This window comes from Parus major, chromosome 2, assembly GCF_001522545.3.
Source record: "Parus major isolate Abel chromosome 2, Parus_major1.1, whole genome shotgun sequence".
In the NCBI taxonomy this organism is placed as follows: Eukaryota; Metazoa; Chordata; class Aves; order Passeriformes; family Paridae; genus Parus; species Parus major.
This window is the reverse complement of record NC_031769.1, coordinates 69,826,763-69,851,141: the sequence shown is the minus strand read 5'-3', so window position 1 is coordinate 69,851,141 and position 24,379 is coordinate 69,826,763. Positions and strand designations below refer to the sequence as shown.

At 37.0% G+C, this 24,379-nt stretch overlaps 1 protein-coding gene across 1 annotated transcript in view; it reads left to right on the top strand.

Annotated features, from left to right (window-relative positions):
• The window catches only part of CDH6 (cadherin 6), a 103,567-nt gene that overhangs the window by 66,564 nt on the left and 12,624 nt on the right, over positions 1-24,379 (top strand). Inside the window, exons 3-8 of the mRNA XM_015619650.3 lie at positions 7,044-7,338; positions 8,783-8,902; positions 10,865-11,032; positions 12,569-12,756; positions 14,150-14,403; positions 20,184-20,320. Of these exons, the coding sequence (XP_015475136.1) occupies positions 7,044-7,338; positions 8,783-8,902; positions 10,865-11,032; positions 12,569-12,756; positions 14,150-14,403; positions 20,184-20,320 (1,162 nt within the window). The remainder of the gene's footprint in view (positions 1-7,043; positions 7,339-8,782; positions 8,903-10,864; positions 11,033-12,568; positions 12,757-14,149; positions 14,404-20,183; positions 20,321-24,379) is intronic.

The following is a 24,379-nucleotide window of genomic DNA, read 5'->3' as shown; positions in this document are numbered from 1 at the left end:
ACAGGGTCTGCTTGCCTTTCTTTCTGATCTTATAAATTATTTTTTTTTTATCATTTTATTTTCTTTGAAAATGGCAGTGTTTGAATCTTACTTCAAAGCCTGTCTCTCAATTTTTGAGGCTATAGAATATAAATCTTACTATAATCAAATTGCTTCATATAAGAATGGAAAGGAATCATCTCTTCGAGTTAGTGTAAGCACCAAGAAGACTTAGAATCACTGTAGAATCTTTCTCCATTGTCTTCAAAATTAATTTTAAGCATCTAGCCATCCAATCCTCAGGTTCAGCAGTCTAGCCTCTATTTCTTCCCACTGGCCTCCTTTAAATAGCTCTGTAGGCCATCAGCTTATTAGAATTTAATTTTATAGAGGAATAAAGGTGTCAAAATCATTAATCTCATGTACAGTTTGTAGAACAGTAGCTACATCAGGCAAATAAACCTACTTGACTAGCTGGTCAACTGGCTGTTCCATAGATACACATATAAACCACCAACAACCATGGCCCATGATGGCTCTTCTCCAGGAAGCATGTAAGGAACATGAGAAGTAGCACCATTTTGCAGTTTCTAGAAGATGTAAGGACAAAGGCCAGAGCAGGAAGTATCCAGCAGCATGCAGTGAGGTGAGTGATATGAGGGAGACAGGAGGCTTTGGCTAAGGGCTGAGACAGATAGGTTATGTGGTCTGTGGAAGGATCCAGAGCTTAACAGGATTGAGACCAAAAAAACATGGCACACACATCCATAGGAAATGTGGCGTTTCTGGTGATGCTGGATCTCTTAGTGAACCTTCTGGAATATCTTCTGGAAGAAAAGAAGATCTTTTACGTCTTGAAATAAATTATCTGTGTAGGTGTTTGCCCTGATGACGCGTGATATATTTTGTGTATATGGAGGTATATGGAACCCGTATATAGTGTTTGGGGATTATCTTTTGTGTGTTAGAAAGAAGTGTATACTTAAACTTCACCAAAATACATATGAATACTTATTACCTAAAGTGCAAAGCCAGTGACATTTTCCTTTTAACACAGAGTCACCAGTAGAATAAAAAGTTTGGTGCTGATTATTTGATGATAATAAAGGAGTTGGTTATTATAGTAATTGAGGGGTTTTGTTGACGCTGTAAAGGTAAGGAGCACCAGGAGAGCCAAGGAAGAGTGCAAGGTTGTTACTACTTTTACTATTACAGTATTAGCAGTCTCTTTTCACGTGCTTTGTTTTTTCTAAATGCTTCAGTGTATGCACTGTGTAACCTCAAGCAATACATGTAGTTGAATTTGTTTGTTACTAGACAGCAGTTTGGTGTTTGGATATAGTAAATTCAGAGCAAAATCATGTGCTATGAATATTCCCAGGAGTAAAACCAAGTTTCTCTTTGTTAGCTAACATCCAATTGCTTGCTTACTATTTTAATAGTTGGTCTCTATTTCATTAATGTGTTAGGAGACAAAAATGGGACCACACCAACCCCAGAATATCAAGTCAATCTTAAAAATGCAAACAAATAATAAGATGCAGCAGGCAGCTTATTTGTGCATAATTGTAGGTTGATGGTTCAGTCTGTACATCCCAAGGTCAATTGACTTTGATCTTTGCAGAGATTCAGTACCTGCTCTGGAATTCGGCAACAAGCGTGTAATATTCACAAAAGGGAAAGGAACTTGGTCTGTAGGGTGAATAGAAAACCATTTTACCTACTGAATTGCCAGGTGTCGTAACCAGCAATATGACATTAGTGGGAGCTAAACTGCAATTTACAGCTGTCTTTCATAACCTAAAGCCACTTCATAAATGAGATTAACTATGCTGTTTAAATCAGTGTTACAGAATGAGGTAGAGGAGGGGTGTTATTTGACTCTGGAGGATAGTCACGGCCTGCAATTTCAATTTTTTGGAATTTAATTACCACAGCTGTAAAAGTACATTTTCAGTACAACCTTGTTACAAATATCCATGCTAGAAAGCCACTTCTCTCTGATGTATTCCATTTAAACGCTCAAAAAAGTTAGTGGTTAGTCTTAACCTATTAATACGTATGGGATCTCACTTCCATTATTCAGTTTTGGTCCTGATGTTTCAGGAATATCAAGGTGAATTTAACATGCTGAGAGAAGGACCCCGAGTTCAGCACCCAGGCCTGACTGTCCCTCTCCTCATGCCCAAGACTCCAGGTCAGCCACATGGCCCTGGCCCAGAAACACCAGAGCAGGGCCAGTCTCCAGCTCCCGACAACCGTGCCCAGCCATCACCATTCCCAGGAGTTCCCAGTACCCAGCACTGGGGCTGTCCTGGTCACCTGTGGCTGCCCTGCTCCTGTCTGGGGTGGTGGGACAGGCCATGGCTGCCAGGCCCTGCCATTGCCCACCTGGGGACAATGTTCCCTGTGCCACAGCAGTTTATAGCCTTGCTGCAAAAGCACTTGGAAGATGCCCTTAAATTCTTCCCATTTGCTTTGCTGAAGGAATTCCTGTGTGTAGAATGGATCCAATTTAATTCTTAAAATCCTGGTAAAATTTTCCTGGAGTATTATTTTTAAATGAAGCGGTGCTATCTGTTGGAGATGAACACAAATGCTCTCAATATATTCAGTCCAGAAATATATGAAAAAATAAAATGTTTGTGTAAAAATACTTTGAGCAGAGATTCCGCTTCCCTTTTCTTTGGCATTGTGCCAAAGACAGTCCATTGCCTCTACCCTGGGAGATTTTGGAAAGCTGTGCCAGAGCCACTGTGGAGAACAAAGCTACTCTGGATTGTGGCTAATTTTAAGAAAAAAAACCAAAACAAAAAACCAAACGGCTTTCACTTTAAAGTAATTATGTGTATGACAACAAGCAGTATGCCCAATCCAAGGAGCTATTTCTGCAGTCCTGAGTGCACTTAAAACAGCTCTTCCTTCAGGAGGAATGCAGCCTTCCCCATGTCCAGGCAGTTGTATTTAAATGGTTTGGGCCAGGACATTTGGGAGGAACAGAAGAAAGAGGCTGGAGAGTTTTTATCTGACCATAAGTCATTAAAAGAAAAACAGATGGTTCACTTTACAGTGGTATTAAAGTAAAATGAGTAAAAGTATGCCTAAGACATAGTAAAATCTTTAATTTGTCATTCATCCTCAGCCTTAGCCAGTGATTGATGGGCAATGTCAGGAGTGTCCAGATTAGATTCGGAATGAATCAATTCATTATAATATTAATACAGTGCAATTGCTGATGCATTTACTTTTTATTGCTTAGACTTAGTTCTTCACCATTTTGCTTACCTTTGGGGTATTGCTCAGTTCATCCACCAACTGAAATGAATGGCAGTAACACTGAGTTCTGACAGAAGTAAAAAATCTGTCCTAAAGTGGAGTACTTAAAAAATTGGCTGTATGAACTTTGTCTTGAGGAATGGTTGTATGATACAGCCCAGATTACATGAAGGCTGTGTCCCAAACATCTTGTTCTATCCCATGACCATCTGCCATAGCCCTTTTATTTGATTAACTCTATGAAGAGGATAATGGACACCTTTTTGCAATACAGAAAAGTAAACAGAGTGAAGCTATAAGATCTTGTATTGGCTAGCAACAGTCCTGCTAAAAGCATCTGCAGTGTAATTTATGCACATACTTCATTACAGCAAACTTTCTTGGCAATGAGGTGTCCGGGTAGTGAAAAATAATTTCAACATAAAAGGAAAATGGGGTTGTTATTACCACTCATTTCATCCTCATAACCTCACACCGGTGTTAAGTTTTATATACAAAACCCTTCAACTGTATTTTTAGGTACATCTCACCTCCAGGCCTTTCTCCAGGACTCAATTGTACCATTTTTTTGTCCTTTAACTTTATTTGTAAATTTATCTTTTAACATGGTAACAGTAGCAATTTCCCTCTTCATCTAGGTCACACAAACAAAATATTACTTCCAAGATAAACTGACACTTAACAAAAAATAAAAAAGAAGATTGTCTTTTTCTGTGTAGAATTTCCTACCAAACAAACTGTCAAGGACAGATAAAGTAATCTAAAATAATAATTTATTTTTTTTCAATATTTTCTTCATAAAGCAATGTTGCAAGTTTGTCATCTGTGAGAAACTTTTCTAGAGATCTGCTTGACCAATTTTTTTTAATATATAAAAACTTTTTTTTTTTTCTAAATAGAAGAGAATGAAATTCAAACTATTTTGGTAATGTCATTATTGTCGCAGCAATTAAGCAGGTGGTGTGATACAGGTCTGTCCCACAAAAATCTTTGAGCAAGAGCTATCCTCCTTTACTGAAAACAAATAGATTTCAGTCATACTCTTAGAGACCCTTTTGTGAACCAGGTTGATGAGGCCACACATGGTGCTATGCTGTACATTCCTTGTTGGTTTGAAGAGCAAGTATTCAGCCAGCCTTAGCTCTCTGTAATATACATAGAGGACATGACCTCCCGCAGGTCAGACTCTCACAGTAAATAACCCACGTACAGCCTGGGTAGCTGTTAGCACTTAGTTTGTTCTGTCATGTCTTAGGAAAATTGTAAAACTAATGATACTGAAGTTGGAAAGGATTTTGTCAGAGGGAGCATTTCTCAAAGGAGCGGTTTAGATGGTGGTCTAAAGATTGAACCATGGATGAGGATCACCTCATTCCTAGTGTTGATGACACCGAGATGTACTTTGTCTCAGTATCCAGAGTCATGGCTGGTCTTACACAGGTTGGTTAATTTTGGAGGAGAAGTGGAAATTTAATAAACAATTGACAGGAAAAAAATCATGCAATTTTCCATTTTTAGTTCTTTAAGTAGTCTAGGCTAGTTAAAGAATATTATGGAAAACTATTCCCGGTGGTTCCAACACCTTTTCTGTCTTGACCTTTTTTTTTGCTATTTTGTTCGTTGAAACCAAGTTTAATTAAAATGATGATAAAAATGAACTTGGGAGTTCAGCCTTTACAAAGTCTCAAAACAGCACTATTCCGTGACTCATACAAATTAATGATAGTCTGTTACTGAGGGCTGTTTTTGTCCCATTCTGATACAGACAAAGTTAAACAGGTTTTCAAGGCAAACAGAAGTTGAATTTTTGAAGTGAAACAATCATGAAAATACATGGTTTTAAAATAATTTATTTTCATGCCTTTTCTGTTGCAGCTTGCCTTTGAGGAAAGTTCTGTTCAAATAACCTATTGAAATTACTTCCTGCAGTAGACTTCTAGTCTGACTTCTTAACAAGCTGGTCTGATAGATGTTTTTTAGAGTCTGAAGTTATGTCTAGTAAATAATATAATTCCTGTAGGTCCCCTGGTCAAGGAAATTGGCCAACTGAATAGGACTCAAGAGACCTAAATTCTATTCCAAATTTCAAGGTTAGCCTTCTGGGAAACTTTGTTATCCAAAAAATAAAGCAAATTATATTGAATGGTTTTGTGAAGGGATGTGAAATCTGTTTATGAAAAATTCTGCACAGAACCTACTAGAATATTGCTATTCTTATTATCAAGAGAAAGAGCTGCGTGCAAAATTGCACAGAATGCCCATTTTCTCCCTGAAGAAGAAAACTAAGAAGAGTGCTTCAGCATGTCTGCTAATGATTAACCATGTCACAGTTACAAATATTTTGTATTATTGGACAGTCTTGGAATGTCTGGTGATAGAGAGTTTTGCCCTTAAAGGCAGACTTTTTGCACAGAACGTGCTTTCTCTAGGGATCACTGGCATATGCACACACAGTGGAGCACTGTGCCACCAAGTGTGCTGTCTGTGGATTTCTGATTTGAGCAGAAAGTTGGAGGAAACCCAAAACATAGACCATATGGTCATGCTGGAGGCTGTCCTTCCAGCATGGTAGGGGCATAGCCAAGCACAGCTGGAATATATGCCAAGATTCTTTAAATCTACAAATCTTACTGTCCTCTGCATTCTATCCAGCAATGCTAAGTGCTTTGCAAAACACTCAACCAGGGGTTTTCTCCCTAACTCTTTTCAAGAAAAGATAAGCAAAGAGCTGGCTGAGAAAATCCAGTTCTCCTGATTCATAAACATGTTTTGTCTATGAAAGAAACAATTTACAGTAATCTGCTACCTAACAGATTTTTTTCCCCATTAACTTCATTACCTATGCTCTCATATTAGAAGCCATTTTAATGTTTCAGGTTTTTTTATTTTTATTTTCTCTAATGTAACGATAAAATAAGTTGTAGTTGAGTAGCCTGGATTTTAAAGCCAGGGGAATAAATGAGGCTTTATCAAGGAATGCTCATAAGTATATGATTTAATCAGTTACACCTTTGGTGTCACTCAACAGCATTCCAAGAGATGTGGAAATCATCTGGGGAAATAAAAGATGATGGTTCAGGCAACTCATGTATGCTAATTACCATCATTCTCTTCTTTCCCTTTCCCCCACTGTGTTTCAGCTTCTCCCATGCTCCTTTAGATAAGGCAACTGATCACTTCCAGTGCTGTAATGGTCTGTTATATCTGCCTGTCTCTGCCCTTAGTTTGCCAGATCTGTGAATGCATGTGTTTATCTGCTGTTTGTGTATGTATTTGGTAGGTTATTTTATTGTGCACTATATGATATATTACAAAATGTCCATGGGGAATAAGAGCCAAGCACCCAGAATTTAACTCAAGAAGCGGCTTGACTGGCCACTCTTTAATTCTTTGGTTACTGCCATTCCCAAACCCACTGTTTTTTCGCTGTAGGATATCATTGTCCTATATATTCCCTGGATTCCACCTAAGCCACTAGCATTTGGATTTGATTGATATATATTTAGCTTGGAAAAGTGGTGTGCAGCTTCAGTTCATGGTTGTCCTCAGGCAATTTCTTATAATATTGAAGACCATTTCAATTCTGACATCAAGACACAACTCTATCTATTCACTGCTTCTACTGTAGTATCAACTCATTTCCCAAAAGCAGTGTACAGCCTTCTGGCTGAGTATTACTGATAGGAGAGCATATATCATGATATCGGTTAAAGTATCTAGAATTGTGTCCCAATTACTTATTTATTTTCCTTTTTTTTTTTATTTTTTTATTCCCATTTCACCACCAGCTGCATTCAGACCAGGATAAAGGAGACGGATCACTTAAATACATCCTTTCTGGAGATGGAGCAGGAGACCTCTTCATTATCAATGAAAACACTGGTGACATCCAGGCCACAAAAAGACTAGACAGGGAAGAGAAGCCTGTGTACATACTCCGTGCCCAGGCTATAAACAGAAGGACTGGAAGACCAGTGGAACCAGAATCTGAGTTCATCATTAAGATCCATGATATCAATGACAATGAGCCAATGTTTACAAAGGATGTTTACAATGCCAGCATTCCCGAAATGTCAGATGTTGGTAGGTGCTAACTAATAACTGATTTCAGTGTCTGGTCTTGCTTCTTTCTGTGGAGTAAGTAAGGGCCCAGAGTTTACAGGTGTTGGCTAGAGACATCTGTTGTTTGAGTCTGGACTAAAAGCACCTGAGACATAAAAGAAAATAAAAATAAAAATTCAGGAAAATAGTGGCAACAGTTTGCTAGAATCAGAGGTGTCAGCTGGATGAAACATGCTCCCTCTGTTGTACCACAAAAAAATGCAAGTTAATACAATCTGGTTTAATGCCAATGAAAGTGAGTTGAGCTCTGTTACATGGTACCTAAGTTTAATACGTAATAGTAATATGGGATTTCATGGTCATCTCTGTCAATACCACTCCTAGATCTGTTCAGCAAGCCTTATTTAGTTCAGGAAGGTAAACAAAATGGACAAAGGCAGGTACATAAAGGGCTGTACATACTTCTGTCACCCACTGGTTCTGAGTTATGCCATTAGCTTCCTATGACCTTTGTTGTTCTTTCCATACAAAAGAAAAGAGCTCCAAAGTCCCTTGAAGTCCACTGAAATCTTTCTACTGATTTCAAATACATTGAGCTGTAAAAATTGACAAGACAAGAAAAAAAATAAAAGAACTTCTCTGGAAATGATTTTAAGATAAGATCTTTTCCTGAGAAGCTGACAGGTTTTGATTCTTTGATTCTTAGGGAGGTCATTTTGATTTCTTTGTCAGAGAGCAATGGACGTTTGAATTCCAAGAAGCACATTTCTAATTTGAAATAATGTCCAGGGAGAGAAGCATTAATTAATCATGATCAACAATGAGATTAAAATTAAGCTCAAGCAATATGAAAATAAAGACTTCGGGGCATACGGTCTCCCCTCATTCATAGGACTTGTTACATTAATGAAAACTCATCTGGTGAAGTGAGAACCTAATATTCACATTTTAATATGTGAACACTTTATTCACAAATGGTTTTAAATGCCAAAATCTAAGCTAATTTTTTATGTTTCTTAACATTCTGTCTAAGATTCAACACCACTTCTTTTCTCTGGAAGACACATGAAGAACCATATTTACATTCTTATGTCAAATACCTTACAAGTATGAGTAGATTTGCAAAAGTATGTTCTTGACCTAGATTCAAATTCTGAACACTTACAATATCTAGACAGGGATACATTTCTGTTTCCTTCATGAGAAACATGATGAAGGATCCACATACCTGACCAATAACTATGTTTCAATGAGTTGAGAATAAGGCAGGTATCATTTTGAGTTTATGTCCTTCATGACCAGAGAAAATTCTACAAAATAAGAATATTTCTAACTTCTTGCCACAAGTCTGACCTGAACATGAATTATTTTTTTTCTCTACATCATAATGTAGAGAAAACATCTACATCGTCTTGGCCATGAAAAGAATATATTAATTTTTGTTTTCTTTAATTTTTCATTTCAGGTACCTTTGTTGTGCAAGTCACTGCAACAGATGCCGATGACCCTACATATGGGAACAGTGCTAAAGTTGTCTACAGCATTCTCCAGGGACAACCATATTTCTCCGTCGAATCTGAGACAGGTCAGGGGACCTTGTCTGTCATTCTGTGACAATGTCTGTAATTCAAAATGACACGCTAAGCCGAGCTAGGATATATTGCCAAAAAAACTTTGAGGAGATTACATCTTACTCAGTGCAAAATCTGACAAATTTAATAGAGCGATACATCTGTAAACATGACACCTACATTATTTTAATCTTACCAGCAAAGTCTAATAAATACAATTAGTACTGGATGTGAACCAGTTTTCAATCATTTTTAACAAGCAGTGGGTACAGAGACTGCAGTGGATGCTTAAATTAAACCAAATAGGTTGGCTTTTAGATGAAAGAGAGAAACAGGTGGGTGTGGAAAAAAGTGCTTAATCCTCATAGATCTTCATAATGGCTAAATTAAGACTGAGGGTTTGTTCAGGTGAGTTTTTTTTTTTTTTTTCTCCGTCTGCTTCTTCAGAACTTGTTTAAAGTCATTAAAATTTCTGTACATATGCAACATATCACTTTAATGCTAATTTTATGAAAGAAATCTTAATTAAGAGTAATGATAGAAGAGGTAAAATTGACTGTTGCGCTAAACTAGAAGATCACAAATAGAATCCCAAAGTTCTGAGTTCTGTTTTTGGAAGATGTTTAAATTATACACAGTGACTGGAATTTTTAATGGTCTGACTAACAGACAGTTTTGGAGCCTCTGAATGTACAACATATGTATTCTGGCTGACTGAGTCTGTGTACCATTGACTACCTGACTACATAGTCTCTTCCTAAAATTTTTGACTAATTTTTCCAAAAGTAAACAAACCATTTAAAGAAACCCCCTCAGTGTTAACATCCACTGTGTTAGGTTGCTGGAAGCTAGGGAAATCAGTTCTCCTTGCATCCTTACAGGAAAGAAATAGACTACCCCAGACAACTCATCAGGTTTAGGATTGTTTCTTATAGAAATCTTAGCAACTCAGGCAGGGAACAGGAAGGAGAGACCATATGTCTCAAAGTGAAACTTGAGTTGAAAGGGTGTACACAATTCTGAAATAGGGAGAGCCAAGATCAAAGGGAGCTTCACTTCAAGCATAAGGTATTAGATAACAGAAGCCAGGATTTTTGCACTGGTGCCCTCTTTCTGACTTGGACAGTACAGTATGTGCTCTTCTAGAGTGATAATAAAGATAAAGTAGCTGGGAGTTCACCAGTAATAAAATTCTATCAAGGGGTTTGTGTGGGGGACGGGAAGCTAAGTAAACCACAGTCTTGATCTTCCTGCCATGGAAATCAATTGCAGAACTAGAGTGAAACATGTCTCTTTCAAAGCCACTGTGAATTTTGTCATGGATTTCACTACTTGAATTTCACCCCTTTCACCTACAAAGCAGTCAGTTCTTACCTTGAGATACCCAGTAAGAATGCAAACATTTTTGCTTCATGGTAAATCTGAATGATTGAATTTCAGTAGTAGTTGGCCTTATAACTGGTATTTGTGCCTTTGAAGAAGGAAGTAACTGGGAAATCATTTCAATCAATGTATAAATAGAAGTATATATACTCAGGCATGTTTGGATGCTCATAACTTTCTTAATTAATTTCTCTTCTTCCATTTATTGTTGCAGCACTCTTTAATGGTGTCTTGCTGAAGTTTTCTCTTTTTTTACCATATCTGTCAAAATAATGAACAAACATCGTTTTTCCAGTTCAGTGGGAGATTTTAGCATGTTACTGAAAGAGGGTAAATAGTTGTGTAAAATAACATGGCTTACAAATAAGTAGAACATCTTTCTGTGGGTACTGCTTGTACTGTGTCTGTCACATAGGCAGGAGCCTGAGATGTGACATGACAAGTCTGTAATTTAATGAACCATCTCCTAACAGTAAATATTTGTACTGGGCAAAGTTTACTTACTACACAGAGATTGTTTTGTTCTTATAATAAGAATTTCCATCAAAGTCACTACCCTTGAACTCCCCACTCTTTAATTTTCATGTTTACAGGCATTATTAAAACTGCTTTACTGAACATGGACCGTGAAAATAGGGAGCAATACCAAGTGGTCATCCAGGCTAAAGACATGGGAGGCCAGATGGGCGGATTATCAGGAACCACCACTGTGAACATCACGTTGACTGACGTAAACGACAATCCACCTCGCTTCCCCCAGAGTATGGAATATTTACATTCTATGTTCTAACACTAAAATGGACAAAAATGCTTCTTGTTTTGGTTTTTGTTTGCCTTAGATATCGTTTATTCTATTGAGAATTTACTGAGTATCAAACTTCATTTACGAAAGCAAAAGAGAACACATAACTAAGCAATAGCATCATGCCAAGGTTAATTGCAATAACTGGGAAATTAATATTTAATATTTTTATTCCAGTTGCAGTTGACAGTCTGAGAAGTGAATTAGTGTGCAGAAACAACTTCTATTTTTCCTACCTATTAAATAACTGATCAACGTAATCTGTATTTCTTGTTCACTACTATTTCTTTCAGACTTCGTGATTGATTTCATTTTAAGGTATCTGTTGTAATCTAATGTATTTAAGGTTTGAAACAAATGAAGTATGCAAAAATATCCCAAGAGCAATTCTACAGAAATTAGTATTTATGACCAGAAAGCATTTGCTACAATGAACTTTCCTTTATTCTTTGCACACAGAAACAAAAGCAAGTACATAAATATAATAGGTATTTCTGCCTATTTTCTTCCCCTGCCTCAAATAATTCGGTAGATATCAGTGTCATGCTTACGGGAATCAGTTGTGCAAGCTCTCTTAGAAAGTAATTTCTATTAATGACCATTCATTGCCATAAGGGATTGAAAGTGATTCAGCTTTCATCCTCTTCTCTTTCCCTCTCTCTTTACTTCCTTCTTTCTCTCTATTTTTTTTTCCTTTTTCACTTTGTCTAACCACTGCTCTCTGTATGATGTGTGTGTATCACAGTGTCAGTGTGTGTCAAAGTCAAGAGCAGCTGTTACAGAAGATAATTGCAGATACTATCAGACAAATCAGTGAGCTTTGGCAGTTAAGTCACTGGGAAAGTTATTGGAAGCAATTTGTCATTTAGGTTCAAAGTCTGTTCTTAGCTGTGGGCAAAGAGTTTCCATTTAAATTAGAGCAACTTAAGAAGAAATATAACACTCTGCACCCAATGAGTTAATTATACATCTCTGGACATAAGTGTCTTTAATGTAAAAGCCAAAGATACAGCTTCATAATACCAACATTCCAAAAGCAGAGGGTTTTTTTCCAGCAAAAATTCAATGTAGTACATTTTTAATAGATATTTGAGCTGGATTCAGCTCTGGTGTTACTAAGCTGTTCTAGCTTCTGAAAATTCTTAATATTTGTCCTTTGTCCTTTAAAAAAATACATTTTTCATACACACTTCTTGTATGGTCAACAGAGACCATGGGAACATCCAGAGAAGGATATTTGTTGCTAAAGTTACATGTTTGTAGCAAAGCAAAATGCTCATCCTCTGCATGAGAAAACAGATAGAAAAATAAGTAACTTTTACCCACATGAAAGTACGGCAGAAGCTGAAGGCTTTTGCCTCAGGAAGGCCTGTAGACCCAGCGACTCACTAACTCACCTGCACACACCCAGCGTGGACAGTGGCCTGAGAGTCCAAAGCACCTTGAGACTGACTAACCAGATTTCCTGACTAACCAGATTTCCTCTCTGCTGTAGGCACATACCAGTTCAGAGCTCCTGAGTCTACGCCACTCGACTCCCCGGTTGGCAGGATAAAAGCCAATGATGCTGACGTGGATGAAAATGCAGAGATTGAATACAGCATCACTGAGGGGGACGGATATGACATGTTTGGAATTACCACAGACAAGGACACACAGGAAGGAATTATAACTGTGAAAAAGGTACATACTTAATCCCAGCCTCTGAAACAGCTAGCACGTATTTGGTTTCCATTTTTATTGCAATGTGCATGTTTTACTAATTTGAATTCTATCTGCCGTAAATCCCTACATATGTAAAGTTTCTTTTATGAAAGCAATTGGTATCCTTCCTTTTATACCTCCTTTAATAAACCAATGCACAAACTTTGGAGGACCCGAGAGAGAAAATTACTTGAAGCATGGGGTGCAACTGAGAAAAAATCCTCCAGCCTGAATATACTCACAGAAAAACTCAAGGAAGCTCCACCATCCAACTGTGATTTTCTCCCTATGATGCTTACAGGTTTTGCTCTCTTAGTAGATGATACTGTATTAAAACCACAGAAATAATGAGTATCACATTGACTGTTTTTCATTATAAGAAGATGTTGATTCTGCAGCTATAATATATTAAAGTACATAGAGAAATTTCTTTTGACTCACATTTTTGTAAAAAGTTTAATATGACTATCAGCATGGTTTTGCTGTAGAAAAAAAACCCCAAAAACAGTGCCTTGCGAGATCACAGTGGACATCATCTACTAGGTTGCACAGTGGTTGTCAGAAAAGGTTTGAGAAATATTGTTTACAGTGGGTTATCAGGCAAGCTTGATAAGGTTACAGATATCATCCTTCATCAATTCAAGTTCAGTCACCACTAGATAGACATTGTGTAGATTTTCCGAACATGCACTTGCTTGTTGATATCAGTACGACACCTGTCATTACTTGTTTTTTAGGAGATGCCTTCCAGGGTCTGATTATGATATCAGTCCAACTCTGTTTGTATTTCTGTCTGTTGCTGACAGAAGCTGTGAATTTTCTACAATGTAATGGAAAAACGAGGTGACTACTCTGATCCCACATTTCTCCAAGTAGTAACAAAGAGTCTCTAAATGCTGTTTCTTCATAGTCTTAACAGTGTGTGCTATAGTCATACCTGCCATAAAATCATGTTTGTAGGTGGTCCTGGATATCCAGATGCCACAGTGTTTCATTTCAGTGAGGGAATGCCATTATTTGAACAAGGAACACCTAGAAAATCTTCCTTCTTTTAGTGTGTGGTTCTTATGGGCAAGAAATAGATAAGAAATCAAAATGCCAAAAAATGACAGAATAACAGACATGAAGAGTTACAGTTGTATGAGAAAACTGCTTGGTGTTTAGGAGTATAGAAGTCTTTGAAGAAGTAGGTTTCTTTCTAATGTATTATCTGGATATTGAGCCTTCTCTCCGTTCTGGCCTTTTAATTCCAGTTTGGGCTCTTGTTATGTAGCACAGGCCTCTCCGTGACTTCCCACCATTCACCCTGCTCATCTGGCTGAGAATCACAGCAATCCCCACAGACTTCTTAAACTTCTTTTTTCCTTCCCAGGCACTGGATTTCGAAAGTAAAAACTTGTATATTCTCAAAGTGGAAGCTACCAATACTCATGTGGACCCTCGATTCCTGTACTTGGGGCCATTCAAGGACTCAGCTACAGTCAGAATTCAGGTGGAGGATGTAGATGAACCCCCCATGTTCAGCAGACCAGCATACATAATGGAAGTGAAAGAAGATGTTCCATTAAACAGTGTAATAGGAACAGTAACTGCTCAGGATCCAGATGCTGCCAAGAACCCTGTCAAGTAAGCATATACTACTTCAGCTTGCCTGTAAATTTTTTACAGACTTGATTTTGCTTTTATCATGTCAGCACAGACAAAAAAATCCTCACTTGTAACAATGTGAATTGTAGGGCATGCTTGAATATGGAGTATTTTATGTGGTAAATGGTCTCTCATGCTTGAGCATATTTAGGTATGTGTGAATGTGGTTGCATGGCCTTTGCATCTTGAATTATATCCTAATGTATGTGGTTATTTCTACCATGAAAAAATTTACTACAAGAAGACCACTAAGAAAATCTTAGTACTTTCCTTCCACCTTTAACATTTTCCAGTGCAGCGCGGTGCATCCTCTTGGCAATATGACAGGGGGCTAATTCAGCACCCTTTTCTTCTTCAATCTGTCCGGACCTGCTTAACAGAGACCACATTCATATTTTCTAAATCACAAATAGAAATGCCACAAAATCAGCTCATGTGCACACCCAGGCTCTGACCTCACCTGTATCGGTGCAAGGCTTGTAAGATAAGAGCTCTCATGAGCTTCATAAATTGAACTTGACATGAATCAATTAACTGCTCTGAGAGGAAGTGGAGGAAATGTTAAAGTTGGAGTAGCTATAACTAAGTCTTCTTTTTTTGTAAATTGTGTATGGTTTCAATGCATACTGGAGTACTTAAGTCATACTGGATAGAGTATTAAAGAACTTTAAAATAGTTGTGTTCTTTAATTAAAGTTCATTGCTAGTGACAAGGCAGCAAGAGGAGGAATTGAAAAATGCAGAACTATTAAATCCAGGTCAGTTTTCAGCAGATTTCTGAGTTGAGCACCTTGGAAACTCAATAGTAGCTTTTGATCAAGTAGAACAGTGCAGGTTTAATAAAAATCTAGTTCATCAATACTTTACACTTCTGCAAACAATTATCTTTCATCAAGATTTCTTAGAGTAATGAGGAAGTTTTAAGCTCTTAGCTCATCTTGTGAGAGCAGTAAATATTATAATTTTAATTTCCTAGATGAACAAGCCTAATCTAAAATGTTTCTAGCAGAAACTATCTTCACTGTGCATAGCATGCCCTACACATGAATTCTTGTTCAAGACTAAGCCTTCTAACTTTAATTAAAGTTTTCTTAAATTTGTATCATGACATGCAGCAATTCTCTGGCATTCTGGGCCAGCAGAGCATAGTCACTTAAAGAGCAGCATAATGCTTTGCTGACTTTGGTGAAGCCCCAGGACAGAATGAACATCTCTTCTAGCACATTTTCATGGACATGGGCATGCTAGCATGAAGATGAAAAATTGGTTGGGGTGACACCCAGGCCCCTTGCAGTCTTCATAGGAACCTGCTTTTTTATATATAATGATACTGGGGAGTAAGGGGAGTGCTTCCCTCCTTCCCTGTGGTGATAACTACAACCATTTGCATTTCACACCAGCACCAGCTCCTAATTATAAGTGATTTACAGTGGAGAGGGACTATGCTGTTCATTGTTGAGTACTGCCTACCAGCTCTTTGCTATTAATTGAATGTGTGTGCTAAAACGTATCTAACTTTCAAAGGGCAGTTCTTTAATACCATATAAGTACTTTGCATATTTTAGTATCAGATAGTTATTGAGCAAAATTTAGTAGAAGTGTCAAAACTGATGCAGTGCAGCAGAAAACTTGTTTTCTTCTTACCTTAATAGCACACAACAGACAAGTGCAAGGAGAAGAAAAATAAAAATCAGAAAGAGATTTAAGAATAAAGTATTTAAAGTAATAGAAATAAACATAGAAAGAAAAATCATGAAAAACAGTAAAAGAGAAAGGGAATCAGCAGAGAGCAGTATCCTGAGAGATGTTAACTTGCAATAAATGTAATTTTATGGTGCTAATATCTTGGGTATCTGCTAGAATTTAGGGGCATGGGTTGAGTCTGCATCTTTTTGACAGGGTAATTTTTTTTTTCTATCATGCAATAGAGATGCTAAATCCGATTTTCACTCTGAGCTTCGGGGAAGATGCAATTAGACTGTATATATATGACTTGTCACTTGCTTGTCAATTTTTCTTGGCAGTTAAAAATAAAATCTTTAGACACTTGATATTACAATGAAAACCTTGCATTTTCTCCTCTACCCGAGTGAAGATTTCTCTTCTTAAACAAACTGAGCCCTAACTCTGTTAGATGAAAGCCCCTTTGATCTTCCATTAAAGGAAACCTTCACAATATCATTATGAAAATGCATTATGAAAAATTCACACACACATCCCTTCCTGACCCACAAATCTTCCTGACTTGTGGTTACATTAGACAGCAAGCTGCTGAGCATCAGAAGACAATGAAGCAATAGCAAAACATGAGGCAGATATTTGCCCTGGTTGTAAGGCTGCATAACCATTTGTGACCTGTGTATTGGTAGAGCTAAATTGCATCAGTCTAAGTCTTACAGGTAAATTTTTCTCTGATACGACATTGAGAAAATACAAAAATTTGCCAATACATGTTTGGCTACATTTGAATATATGTCCAAGTGAAGTAACATTAAGATGCTCCCGAATAGCACTCTACAGTCCAGAGGTATTATAAAAAAAAGTTTTGCATTCTACTTGTGTTTGATCTACACAGAAATAATACAAACCTCTGCATACTGATAAAAAAACAATGCTGAAACTGGCACTGCTGTATTGTACATCAGATCTTTTTAAATTGCTAGCTGAGTTTTTTTGCTATAGTAACTCCTCAGAGGCATAATGAAGTTCATCAGTCACTGGAACAGTCTTCATGCTGTGATTTGATTTACAAAAGTACCCCAGATGAAAATGATCTGCAAACAAATGTAAGGCTAAATTTTGTTTGTGTATTTTACTGACAACATATTTGCATGTGTTAGATTCTCTTTTTTACCCTTCCCTTCTTCCTGTTATGTACAAGGAGTGACTGGGATTTACATTGATACTTTTTAAATTCCTAGCTTGTCAATTCCTCAAAGCTTAAAAGAGATGAAGTCCTGAAGTCTGACAAATACACACCCATAATTTCATTAAATAAATGTTAAAATTAGTTTGATGTTGTCGACTTAATTCTTACTAGGTTGTGATCCAGAAGTCAGAATCAGCACCAATTCAACATAATTAAAAATCCTTGATCAAAAGAGACTGGATTATGCAAACTGAGAAACAGAAGTGACAGTCTAGCTTATTAAAATCATCTTTCTAGACCAGATTTAATGGTATAATTGGAATATACTTTAAATGCACTGACCTTGTATGTATTTTCTTTGGGATATGAAGAAATAAAATTAACATTCCATTAAGAAACTGTCTCTGCTGGTTTTATTTTTATGAGTTTGAGTTTCCACTTTACAAATGACTGAATATTCATATAGCTTTACAAATACTTGTACTTTAACATCTTTAATATCTTGAAGAAGAAGCTCTCAATGTTACAGCCCTGGTAATCTTAGAAAAAGTCCAGAACCATTTTTTTTTTTTTTTTCCTTCCAGATACTGTACCACAGATTGAATTTGAGAAATCTTACAAAGATAGTGATTGCAATACACCAAGACATTAAAATGTGCTAAGACAGTAAGATATTTTAAGTCCATTCAAAATATGAAGCTGGAGTGGAAGTAAAATTGAAGAAAAAGCCCTCGATGAACAGACAGCTCTTGCCTAAAGCTAGTTGCTTATTTAAATGTCTTGCTGAATAAGACTCTGAAACCTAGTATTACAGTTAGCTGGAATAGCTAATCTATGGAAAATCCTGATATTTCATTTCAAAGAATAATTCAGAATCTAGATTTAACTGCAGAATGGAAATACCAAAGTCTTTCAGCTGAAAGGTGTGGAAATGAGCTACAGAATATCTGAAAATAATTGAATTCACAAGATACCAACATAGTATCATATAAAAGCACGATGAATGAAAGTTAAAATGAAATGTTTACCATATCAAATACTTACTTTGTCAAAATATAAGCATCAGACCAGTTTGTATAAACTAATTCCCATTAAGCATTTCAGCCAAGTCAACAATTTCACACGTGCTGTTTAGATTTGGACAAAACCAGCACTCTTCAAGCCGATGTTAACATCACAGCGCTGCATAAAGGAACTAAGTTAGTGACACCACAGCTGACTTCCTGCAACCAAAATTGCAGTATTGTCAGTGAAGTGACAGCAGTGAATGAAAAACAATTCTGAACTTCTGAAGAATTAGCAAAGTGTGCCCCATATGCAAAGGGTGCATGTCCTACTAAAATGTGTCAGCTTTTTGTGCTAGTACCTTTGAATGCCATTTAGGTGCTTCCGTAGGAATTTACCATGGAAAAAGAAAAACAATTTAGTGCAAATAATTAATACTTGACATTGTTTTGTTTAGAAAGGTAAGCTAAACTTAAATTCTTATTTTAGAGCCGGACCTAATGAGTCAAATTTGCTGTAGGCATTATATTCCACTTTTGTTTTTTTGGTTTGTTTTTTTGGGTTTTTTTTTTTTGCAAAGAAGGAAAAGAAATCCAGTTACAAGAAAATTAGAAAGTTGATTTTAAAATTTTGGCAGAACCACATTTCAGCTAGTTTCTTCTATTCCTTCTTTCATGCAAGGTCTTTCTCAGAATTTCGGAGACACTGTACAGGCACTAGGAAATCTGTGCAGAATAGAGGACGTGTCTTGCAGCTGCTTCTAGGACAGAGCAGGGGAGAGAAATTTTTCTTCAGCCTCTGCGTTCCCCTGAATTCTGTGGTGGCAATAAACTCTGCCAGTCATTTCCCTGGCCCAGTTTTCATCTGACTGCTCACCAGTTCAGCTGTTACCTCTACCCTTGTCTGGACACAAGGGACAGCAGCAGCTGCCTTGTCTCCATCAACGTGGCCTGCAAGGAGGCCAAGGGAGCACGCCTGGCTTCCTAAGGATCTGTCCTGCATTGTACATGAGCACACAGTTGGGCTTGAAACAAGAGCAGAATAATGCAATTGCATTCTTGCTTTGGCAACATCAGAGACATACTTCTGTCAAAAACCTCCATAATTTATGCAAGATTTTTCCCTTCAGGAGAGATGAAACCAAGTCACAGCATTTGGATCAAGGTGGTAGCACTCTCTCCCGGGAATTGGAGAGTTCTACTTTTAAACTTGGATTTAGTTCAGCTGAAAAAGCAAAAGATCAAATTTAAAATTTGAATCTGTATTTAGACTCTGAGCTCATCCAGAGCTCGTTAGCATGCATTTTCACATATAGATGCCATCAAGCAGGGCTGAGAATGTTAGTCTTAATGAGTTACAACAAACCTTTGTGTGGTATGTGGAATAATGAATCACTGTTCCGCGCTGACTTGGTTTGGGCGGGCAACCTTTTTAAGTGCTGGGAAGTGAAAGGTACAAATGCACCCCAGCTGTTAAATTTTGTATCAGAAAATATTTGGAACAATTGAGATATCAAACCACAGAAAGAGGGTTTTATAAAGGAATAGCCAACTCAGCCTTAAAATGAACTTCATATCTTTCAGGACACAGACTTCACATTTTTCACTAAAAACAAAGCTTTGATGATTCTCAGAGGTATGTAAATTCTGCAGCAATTCATTTATTCAGTGACAATACTCCACCTTCTAAATCAAACCTCCAATGTGTCATTATCCAGTAGCTCAGAACTAGCTCTTTGTGTGAATACATAAAGACTCTGAAGCCTGTGCTGAAAACAAAAGGAAACCCCATTTAATAGCTGTTTGATGTCTAGTCTTAGAAAATAGTTTTAGAACATAGAAATTAAAAGGAAAGCATTCCTCTAACTCCTGTCTCTGTATTTGCAGGTACTCTGTAGATCGCCACACTGATATGGACAGAGTATTCAACATCAATTCAGGAAATGGTTCGATATTCACTTCAAAACCCCTTGACCGGGAAACACTGCTGTGGCACAACATTACAGTAATAGCAGCAGAGATCAGTAAGTTAAACCTAAATACGACTCCTGTCCCTGATGTAATGAATTTAGCCTTCTAGCTGAGTGTGTGGAAAGCACAGCTGGGCACATGTCAGGTTTATGGATAGCCCACTCAATACTAATGAAGAAGCAGTAACTCTGCAAGAGGTCATCTGCAGTTTTGTGTTTATTAGGGACACAGTTCATGAAGAGGTAACTTAGCAGGGAGAAAAGGTGACAGTTCTGTGTTCTCTGATCAGTTATAGCCACTTTAAATTTTGAACATGGTTGTTGAATTCTGAAACTGGCATGTAGCAAAACAGATGGTTTAAAGCCAAACTGCATTCCTTGGCTGAATTCAGTCTCATTCAGACTGGATGTTTTCAAATAAGGCTAAAGTGGATGGGCTGAGCTGGGTGCCCAGATATTAGTCAGTTTCATGCATCTTCATTTTTCACTTTGTGTGCATCCTTTGAAATTACAAGCCGCAGCTACAAATCAGTCTGTCGCGTAGTTTAGGATTGTTCCAAAGTAGTAATCTTGTGATAATACTAAACATGCTGATTTTAGAAGTCTAAATGCCAGGGATCTAAGATAAGGATGGCATTAATAAACAATTTGCTTTGTTTTAATGCATTATCTATAAGTACATCACATGCTGGAATATCAGAGCATGCAACTCTATTTGCAGAGTCACAGTGCCTATGTTTATGGTGGAATGGCAGATAAGTTTAATATAAACACCACTTCTGTGACTGTCACAATTTCTCTCTGCAACTCAGAGGTTAAAAAGCTTTTGATTTTTCTGAGATAATGTAAGCTCTACATCTCTTTCTTTTTTTGTATGTGTATATGGCTCGATTACCTTTCCTAACAGTGAGAAGAGTGTAAAAAGCTGAGGATTATTTGACTCAACTTTCTTTATTGTGTAAGTCTTCTTTAAAACTGAAAACCTGGAAAAAATGTAAAACAACGCTACTGAGGCAATCAAATGGGATTGTATGAAGGAGTAGTGGGTATGAGCCTATAGGAATGACAAGATATTAATAGTTTTCTCCCTCTCATGAAAGTTTGCACCTTTTAATGCTAGGTATTTGATTTCAGCACACCAAACACTGAACATTAGTCACATGTCTGTGTTTCTATTAAGTTCTTGAAGGCGGGTTTTAGGGTCAAAAATTGTACACTATAGGCAGCTCCTGGGTAGAGCAGAAGGGAAAAATAAAAGCCTAAAAAGGAAAGAATAGCAAGAACATTTAGCACAGACAATAGCAAGAACACTTGCATTGACCCCAGCTGGGCTGAAATAACATGCAGTGTATATTAAACTATCTGAAAAACAGCTTAGCATCTATAGGAAGTATTCATTTGGTTCCTTGCTTCCTCGCTTAAGCACAGACCTTCTACTGCACCAAACCCTCTCAGCTTAACCTTTGTGTCTGACACAGGCTTCCATCTTAATTACCATTCCTCTTAATTCTGAATCCTTTCAAGGTGCAACAAACTGCTTCCCAGGGTCTGCTTTCCTAAACCTAGACCAGATTTGGAATAACAAAGGTAGATGTCTTCCAAAGGAAATTTTTTTTTTGGTTGAAATGTGCTTTTCTGATCCAGGACACTTCACTAATTTTAGGCTCAAGAGACTAGACTGGAAAGTACCAGTATTTATTGTTCCTGGCAATCCCAGAAATTTCTAGGAAGGCTACTTAAAGTCCCATTCCACTAAATTCCTTAGAATCACTTATTATTCTCAGTAACATTATCTCATCAAGCTCCAAGTATATTTAATTGAAGTGATCTAAAAAAATATCCAATCAGTTTACAGGCTGGATGCACCTTCAAATGGCTGTGCGCTCTCTTTGATATAGGAAAAAAATAATTTTAAAGTCATGAAGAGAAACACCTTTCAGTAATGACTGCTTTTGATTTTGTTTTACAGTTAAAAAAAAAAATAAATACCCAGGTTGTTTTGCCTTTCTCTAGAAATGTCAGTAAGTGTAGATTGCTCCAGTTCTAAATGTTCTCCTTTTACACCAGTATGAGCTGCAATTGCTCAGCAGCCCAGAGAATCAATCACGCTGTGACTGCTGCACATAAATAGTTGGTGAAACACCGGGTCAGTACATCTGCCACAAACTGGCATTAAAACGTGGGACACAGGTCTAGTGAGTCACAGCTGCAGAATTACAGCTGATTTACCAAAGACAATGCCCAGAGTGTTTTTAAATATTTGTTACTTAACACTTATGGGTGAGTCAAACACTGGCAGGACTTTGAGGCTGTATTCTGAAAAAAGCCACCACTTTAACAGTTTTCTTGCTGGCACAGCAGAAAACATAACCCTACACAGAGAAATAAATTTAAGCAGTTTGTTGAGTCTATAGAGATGGAGCCCAGCAGTAATTAAAGGATAACACAAACAAATGAACCTACATGAAATAATTTGCACAAATAATTTGAAAGATGATGATAAAAAAATATAAAAAAAAAAAGATATTAATTTCCATTAAATCAGAAAAGAGGCATATGTTCATAGAGCCGAGAGTTTATATGAAGCTTCTCTTTATTACAGTATGATTTTAAATTGTGAGAACCTTAAGCACCTAGAAGTAAAATGAAAATACGTAGGTTTAGGTTGAAAAAGCAGGAAAGAAAGCAATTCTCCTTCAGAGGAGAAGAAACATGTTTGCCAATATATTTGAATGTATTTGTTAGAAAAGTATGCCCTACAAAATAGTCTTGCCAATAGTTCTGTGACTTCAAATGAATGCCTTTGATTTCTGCCTGTTATAAAAATTCAACTCTTTTATTGATGTATTTTAGCAAAGAATTCAGCCTAGTCCATATTATACATAAACTGTTATTTTATATATTGAATGAATTTAGCGCAATGGCTGATATTAGAAAGAGGTTTATGCTTAATGGAATCATATTAACTTCGATGGGACTGTGGAGCCTTAAAGCACAATATTTTGTCCAAATGACTGAGCTCTGTAATACAAATAAGCAGTGCCAATTTTGGAGAAGGCATTTTCACATTTTTAAAAGGATGATAAACACATTAATAGGACTTTTATTAAAGTCAACAAGCTACTATAATGAATGCTTGTAGAAGAATATAGAGTCTTAGATCTGCTATATTTTATTGCACTATTTTTTCACTGTAATGATAGGTTAAAAGGCATTGATAAAATATATTAACATGGGTAGGAAATCAACATGGGAAAATTCAGTTTGAGGCCTCATGTAGGAGAGTGTAAGGTATTTGTTTTAAATGAAACTTATCTCAATCACACTCTCCCTCATTTCTCTCTCTCACATTCCCATACCCACATACTACTAGGTGGATATTGTGTGATATGGAGCACAAAGAGACAGATCAATGGCAGAGTCTTTAGGGTTTCTTTCAGTTAGTGACAACAAATTCCTTTGGGACCAGATCTTGTATGTTTTAGGAGTCAGTGGTTGTTATTGTGTGACCTTTTGCCTCAGAATCTTGCCTATTTCACCACTGTTTCATGTTTCTGAGTAAGGTTACTGCCACTGCTTTTCTTCCTTATTCTGTATATTATTTTGATTATAGTCTGTCCCCTCCCATCAGGAAAAGGTATGGTCTATATGGTATGATGCACTTCCAGATGTTTTTATTTTTATCCAGAAAGATGACAGTATTTTCATTAATATTCTATGTTCAGGAATATCTTTGTCCATTTCAATCTCTTTGCACTATGTGGTCCTTATTGGGGAAAAAAAAAAGATTGTTTACATAGAGGCATCCACAGGTGCTTATGTTTTTCAGCTGGTATTCAGTATACACTTCAGTATTTACTCTAGAACATCAGACAAAACAATTCACAACAGGATGTGATCAAGCATCTGTGATCACAGCTGCAGTTACTATTTCTATAAAACAATGATAATTATGGTTGCTTAAGGAACTATGCCACAAGATTTGTAGGGCACAGAGTATTATATTTAACAAGTGGAGAAGAAAAAACCCACTCAATCTCATCCTCATGACTCTTGCTGTTAGAGAGCTAAGGAAGAGAATATGTTCTAGATACTTCACTGCCACCAAACAGT